This window comes from Labeo rohita, chromosome 3, assembly GCF_022985175.1.
Source record: "Labeo rohita strain BAU-BD-2019 chromosome 3, IGBB_LRoh.1.0, whole genome shotgun sequence".
Classification (NCBI taxonomy): domain Eukaryota; kingdom Metazoa; phylum Chordata; class Actinopteri; order Cypriniformes; family Cyprinidae; genus Labeo; species Labeo rohita.
The window spans coordinates 26,470,754-26,477,831 of record NC_066871.1 but is presented as its reverse complement, the minus strand read 5'-3'; the positions used below and the strand labels follow the sequence as shown (position 1 = coordinate 26,477,831).

The following is a 7,078-nucleotide window of genomic DNA, read 5'->3' as shown; positions in this document are numbered from 1 at the left end:
TGCTAGCATGTTTGAATGTGTTTTTAACTAGTTTAGCACTCAATGGCTTTTTAGTGTGTTGCTAATAGTGTATCACAGTGTTAAACATGTCATTTCCTGTTAACAGTAGGTGGCGCTATGACTATAACTGAATATTGGCACGTAAAAGTGTTCAGGCCAGGACTCTTATCAGACATGTTAAGTGTGGGTCAGATTGGACATTGTATGCCTGAGTTACAGTAACTTCCTGTTTCATTGCATTAATAACATGCTTTAGCACTTAGCTAAGGGTCGCTAACATGTTATAGCATGTTTCTAGCATGTTGCTACCCTATTTAACATTTGTTGATATTTTTAAAATGTTGCTAGGCGTCCACAACAGTATTAAACATGTGACTTCCTGTTGCCAGCAGGTGGCGCTATGACTATAACTAAATATGGACATGGACATGTGTTCAGATCAGGGCTCTTATCAAACATGTTAAGTTTGGGGCAGATTGGACATTGTATGCCTGAGTTAGAGTAACTTCCTGTTTCATTGTATTATTAGCATGCTTTAGCATATTAGCTAAGTGTTGCTAGCATGCTTTACTATGTTCGTAGCATGTTGAATATTAAATTTGGGTCAGATTGGACATTGTGTGCATGAGTTACAGCAATTTTCTTTTTCTTTGTATTGATAGCATGCATTAGCTCTTAGCTAAGTGTTGCTAGCATGTTGTAGCATGATTGTAGCATGTTGCTAGCCTATTTAAAACTTGCTAATGCTTTTTAATATGTTGCTAGGAGTCCGTAACAGTGTTAAACATGTCACTTCCTGTTGTCATCAGGTGGCGCTATGACTATAACTGAATATGGGCACTGACATGTGTTCAGGAGCGGAGTCTTATCACACCTGTGAAGTTTGAGGCAGATCGGACATTGTTTGCCTGAGTTACAGCCACTTCCTTTTTCATGGCGACACGTCAAATTTTGTCGGGCCGCCACGGACACGCCCCTCGACGAAAACTCAAAAGCTTCGCAATTTAACATCGCAAGGGCCTTATGATAACACTCAGCAAATTTGAAGATGATCGGATAAAAACTGTAGGAGGAGTTCGTTAAAGTACGAGGCCTGAAAATGGCAAAAACTGCACAAAAATCGTACAGGAAATTCAATATAACGGACTTCCTGTTGGGTTTAGGAAGTTGTACCAGGAGACTTTTTTGTAGGTATTGGTGTGCTACACCTGTGTACCGAGTTTCGTACATGTACGTGAAACGCAGCTCGAGGCGCACTCCGTTGAAATTTTATAGGTGGCGCTATCGAGCCATTTTGCCACACCCACTTCTGAAAACCATATCAGATGTAAATTTTCGCCAGGACTGATGCGTGTGCAAAGTTTCATGAGTTTTCGAGCATGTTTAGGCCCTCAAAAAGACTTTTTACTTTGGAGAAGAAGAAGAAGAAGAAGAAGAAGAAGAAGAATAAACAGAGCAATTCCAATAGGGTCCTCGCACTGCAGTGCTCGGGCCCTAATAAACAGAGCAATTCCAATAGGGTCCTCGCACTGCAGTGCTCGGGCCCTAATAAACAAAGTTCCAAGTGCCCAACCAAAAGTAACACTATTCACTATAATGGTGAGTATTTAAAAAAAAAAAAAAAAAAACCTTTTCAGGAAAATCAACATTAATTTATGAAGTCAGCTTATGTGATGTTCTCTCAAATATTTCAGTTGTATTGAAAATTCAACGTTCAAGATGACTTTTTAAAATGATTTTTTTTTCAAATGATTAATCATGATTTTGAGCTCACAACACTTGAAATCTTAAGTTTATGCATTTTGATAGTAAATAAGTTAAATGAACTCATATTTTTAAGTAATAGGTCCAAAATGCAAAATTTTAAGTAATGTTTAGTCAACATTACTTGATTGTATAAGTAAAGACAGCATTAGGGTTTACAGTGTATGTTTAATGCACCATCCATCGGAGGTGGATTGTGAATTAAATGTACAGTATATGTTTGTGAATGTTAGATCTGATAGAGTCTTCATCACTTCAGTCACATAAATGAGTGTATGTATTTGTGCATGTGTGTATTTTATAATACACATATGAATTAAATTATGAAGAATGATGGATTGGAGATGTTTGTTTGTTTGTTTGTATGTTGTACATGTACAAAATGAGGTGGGGCCTGAGAACTTTTGATAAATGTGGCGGTGCTTGCTTTACATCTAATTAGAAATCTGACAACTGAGGACACAACAGTCAGATCACAGAGCAGAAGATAAGCATGAAGATCAACACAGCTTTGATTGTTGCTGGAGCCATACTTCTCAACATAGCAGGTAAAATCTTTTAAAGTCTATAAGATGACAAATTTAGATTTAATTTTAATTGTGTTCCTTTTCACAACACATTTGAGTGAATTTGTGTTTCTTTCATGATAAAATTGGTTTTGAATATAAATTAAACATTATAAATATTCATTTAAATATAAATTGTGCATTTTTATTAAATTCTTTAAGCATTCAACATTTATTTATGCCTTTCTCTTTTTGTTTAGATTTATTTTTTGCATTTTTGCCTTTATCATTATTATAGGACAGTATAGAGATAACAGGATATGAAGGGGAAGAGGGATTTCAACTTGGGATGCCTGTAGCATCCCGACACCTGCATGCATTTTAATTGATGAGTTTAATGCATGCAAATTTCTTCAGTACGATTTAAAAAGCCTATCAGGATGCAGCTCAGAGTTAGTTGAGTTAATGTTCAGAGTGTGCAGAAAGAAGCTAAAAGATTTTGATTTGGGTAGTGATTTGTTTATTATTTTGGTCTGTACACAAATCCCATACTTTTAAATATTTATAGTTTTGATGGGGAAATAGTGATAATAATAATAATAATAATAATAATAATGTATATTATTTTACTGTTTTAACATTGTAAGAGGGTATAGTGTATATTATAATTATTATAATATTTGATATTTTAATAATACAAATTTTACTTCAAATTACAGCTATAAAGATTTTGATTGCTAAATAGCTGTATGTCTAAAAACAAGTCACCGTTTTCTATAGCATATTTATGTTATATTTATATCCACCTTGTTCTTCAATGCAGAAGTAGGCCTATTGGCGAGACTTATGGTTCATTAGCCGCTATAGGGAAATAACGAGAAGATAATACATTAAAATAATATGGTAAGACCCGCCAATTTGCAATATCAAGAAGCAAAACTAGCTGTTTTGTACAGCTAAAAATAGCTGAACGTCGTAACCCATAAAATTTACTGCGGGCTGCACCCGCTCCTATGGAAAAAATTAAGGTGGATACAAGAAGTAATTATGAAAATTCAAAATGACAATAGTGTCATTACTTAAAATTCTAAAATATCTGAAGTATGATAGCATTATGTTTAGAATGAAAATCAAGAGTTCATAGTTCCAAATCAATGGCATGACACACAAAGTATTTAATATTTAAAACATTTTAGTAATTTATACATTGAAACTTTAGCATCTGTCAAAAAACTGACAAGTAAATATGTGCAAGTATGTTTCTATACGGCATCTCCACCATAGCAATTTCTATAGCAGAAATACTGTCCGTGTGAAAGCACAATGTAAGCCTGCTGCTGTAGTTAAAGGATTAGTTTACTTCTGGAATAAAAATTCCCGATAATTCACTCACTCCATGTCATTCAAGATCGTTTACATCTTCCTTTCTTCAGTCGCAAAGGGGAAAAAAAGTTTTTTTGAGGATTTGAGGTGGTATATATATATATATAATATGTACATGTATATTATATATATATATATATATATATTTTAATTATTTATTTATTTTTCAAGAAAATGACTAATGGTTTCGCTAGATACGACTCTTGTTCCTTTAAAATTTGGACCTTCAACCCAACCTGTTGATCCCCATTGAAGTCCATTATATGGAGAAAAATCCTGGAATGTTTTCCTCAAAAACCTTAATTTCCTTGTGACTGAAGAATGAGATGACATGGGGATGAGAGAATTATCAGGACATTTTTATTTTGGAAGTGAACTAATCCTTTAAAGGAGTAGTTCACTTCCAGAACAACAATTTACGGATAATGTACTGTTATATCCAAGATGTTCATGCCTTTCTTTCTTCAGTCACGGGGAAATCAAGGTTTTTGAGGAAAACATTCCAGGACTGTTCTCCATATAGTGGACTTCAGTGGTGCCCATACAAACATACAAAATGCAGTTAAATGCAGCTTCAAAGGACTCTAAACGATCCCAGCTGAGGAAGAAAGGTCTTGTCTAGCGAAACGATCTGTCATTTTCAAAAAAAAAAAAAAAAAGTATATACTTTTTCAAATGCTCGTCTTGTCTAGCGCATGCATACTCTGTGTAATCCGGGCCAATACGGTTAGGGTAGGTTGAAAAACTCCCATCTTATTTTGCCCTCCAACTTTAAAATCGGCCTACATCACTGCAGAAGTACCGAACCAGTGTATACAAAGTGAATGTGCAAAGGTCAAATGCAGATGTAGGACGATTTTAAAGTTGGAGGAGAAAATTAGATGTGCTAATTCACATGTGAAACTGACCTAATTTACCTGTGGTTAGTTACTTTATTCCTGCCATGACTGTGAAATCATTTACTTGGGATTTTGGCCAAAATCCGCAAATATCATTATTCACGTGAATAATGTCACAGGCAAACCAGCTCTGTCCAGATTCTTGTTTACTTACTTTGTTTTTGTCTACCCACACAGGTTCCCTCTGCCAGTTAGATGGTAAGTTGTCATAATGACCATAAACCTCTGAATGTTACTGTGAGACATTTTAAGGGAATTGTCATATATCATCTTTCCTCTCTTCAGTGTGTGGTCAAGCGCCCCTCAACAACAAGATTGTTGGAGGAGACAATGCAACAGCAGGGTCTTGGCCGTGGCAAGTCAGCATTCAAAGTGTCAAATTTGGAGCCCATTTCTGTGGTGGGAGTCTGATCAATAAAGACTGGGTTTTGTCAGCAGCACACTGCTTCCAGGGGTATGTTAAATGCCTAAATAAAACTTAAGATACAGTTGTAGACTGATAATAGTGAAATTAAAGCAGATTTTCTTTATTTACAGCCTCAGTGCATCTGATGTTGTGATGTACTTTGGGCGTCAGAGTCAATCAGGCTTAAACTCTAATGAGATAAACAGAACAGCGAGAGGTATCATCATTCATCAATACTATAACGATACTCAGTTCAACAATGACATAGCACTGGTCCAGCTCTCCTCGTCTGTGACTTTTTCTGATTATATTAGGCCAGTCTGTCTGGCAGCTGCTGGTAGTAAATTAGCTGGAGGTACAGAGAGCTGGGTCACTGGATGGGGAACACTACAGCCTGGGGGTGAGTGAAGATGTACTTGCCAGTTAACTGAGTACAAGCAATACTGTAAACCTTAACCATTTACCTAGAAATGTTTTTTGACTTGTGTCACAGGTCAGACTGCTAAAATACTGCAGGAGGTGATGATACCAATTGTGAACAGCACTGAATGTAAATTTGTCTATGGAGCACTTATTACAAGCAAAATGATTTGTGCTGGAAAGGGAGGAAAAGGTTCATGTCAGGTACAACATCAGTCATTCACTGTACAGTTCACTCAGAAATGAAAATTTATTCACTCTTAGGCTATCCAAGATGTAGGTGAGTTTTTTCCTTTAGTAGAAAGTAAAGCAGATTTCAGGCTGTTCATAAATGCAAGTCTACCGTCACTTTTTTTTTTTTTTGGTTTTACTACAAATAAAACCATGGTTACTATAGTTAAACCATAACCACAAACTAAACATTGTTGTGCTACACTAATCATAGTTTAACAATGGTATTTGTAGTAAAACTGCCGTTATCCAAATAGTAATCAATACACCAAAAAAAAACATGGTAACCGCACAGTCAGCTTAAAATAATTTGTTACCCTGCTGCCTTAAAATTTTAAGTTCAGTCAACTAAATTAAGTTTATTCAACTTGAAATGTTAAGTTGTACTAAGTAACAACTAAGATATTTGTGTTTGCTAAACTTAACAGATGGGTAAGTAACCCAGCTGCCTTAAAATTTTAAGTTGATTCAACTCAAATATCTAAGTTGTCACTTAGTGTAATTTAACATTTCTAACATTTCAAGTTGAATAAACTTTTTTTGAGTTGACTGAACATAAAATTTTAAGGCAGCCAGGTTACAAATTATTTTAAGTTGATTCAACAAATTGTTTTTTACAGTGTACTTGGTTTTACCCAAAGTTGAAAATGTTTCAGCTCTCATTGACAAGAGAATAATGCTCAGTGTTCTCACTGCAAACAATTGAAAATGTACACTGACCTCAGGAAAAAAACGCTTTGGTGGACACAGCCTGCATGCTTTTGCCATTGGGCTACACTATTGCATACTAATGTCTGTATTAATGCTGAATGTTTGTCAATACAGGGAGACTCTGGAGGTCCGTTGGTCAACAGGAATGCCTCTGTGTGGATTCAGTCGGGCATTGTGAGTTTTGGTCCAAAACAATGTGATGACCCCAAATATCCCAGTGTGTTCGCCAGAGTCTCTGAGTACCAGGACTGGATCACCTCTAACATAGGCAGCAACCCACCTGGATTTGTCAAATTCAACAACAGTGGATTCAGAAGTTCACTCAACTTCCTTTTGTTTGCCATTTCTCTCACCTTCTCCATCATTCCTTTCACCTTTTCACTCTATCTCACTTCGTAAAGACTGTTTGATCAGTTTTTCCTCAGGGTTCTTTGATAAATAGGATAGTTGTGCTGTTCATGTTCTCATAAATAGGTGAAAGAGCAGGTGTATTTATTTATTCTTTATGTTATTCTTTAAAAATTCACTATTTTTAAAAAGCTGCTCTTATTGACATTATAAGAGCGTACATTAATGAAGTTCAGAATACTTGTGCCCTCTGAGATTTAGAATGTTTGATTGACCAATATTGATTTTATAACAATACCAATCATTTGTATGTTTGTCTGATAAGTGATATAGGGTCTGTAGCTCTGCAATGTGATCAGGGATACTGGGTGTTGAAAATGTAATCTTTAATCAGTTACTATGTTGTCATC

At 35.5% G+C, this 7,078-nt stretch overlaps 1 protein-coding gene across 1 annotated transcript; it reads left to right on the top strand.

Moving 5' to 3' along the window:
* Positions 1 to 2,257: 2,257 nt before the first annotated feature.
* On the top strand, positions 2,258 to 6,719 carry LOC127158972 (chymotrypsinogen A). Its single transcript, XM_051101918.1, has 6 exons — positions 2,258 to 2,312; positions 4,730 to 4,750; positions 4,838 to 5,006; positions 5,090 to 5,358; positions 5,452 to 5,582; positions 6,435 to 6,719. The coding sequence occupies exons 1-6, from the start codon at positions 2,258 to 2,260 to the stop codon at positions 6,717 to 6,719; spliced, it is 930 nt and encodes a 309-aa protein (XP_050957875.1).
* Positions 6,720 to 7,078: the final 359 nt, after the last annotated feature.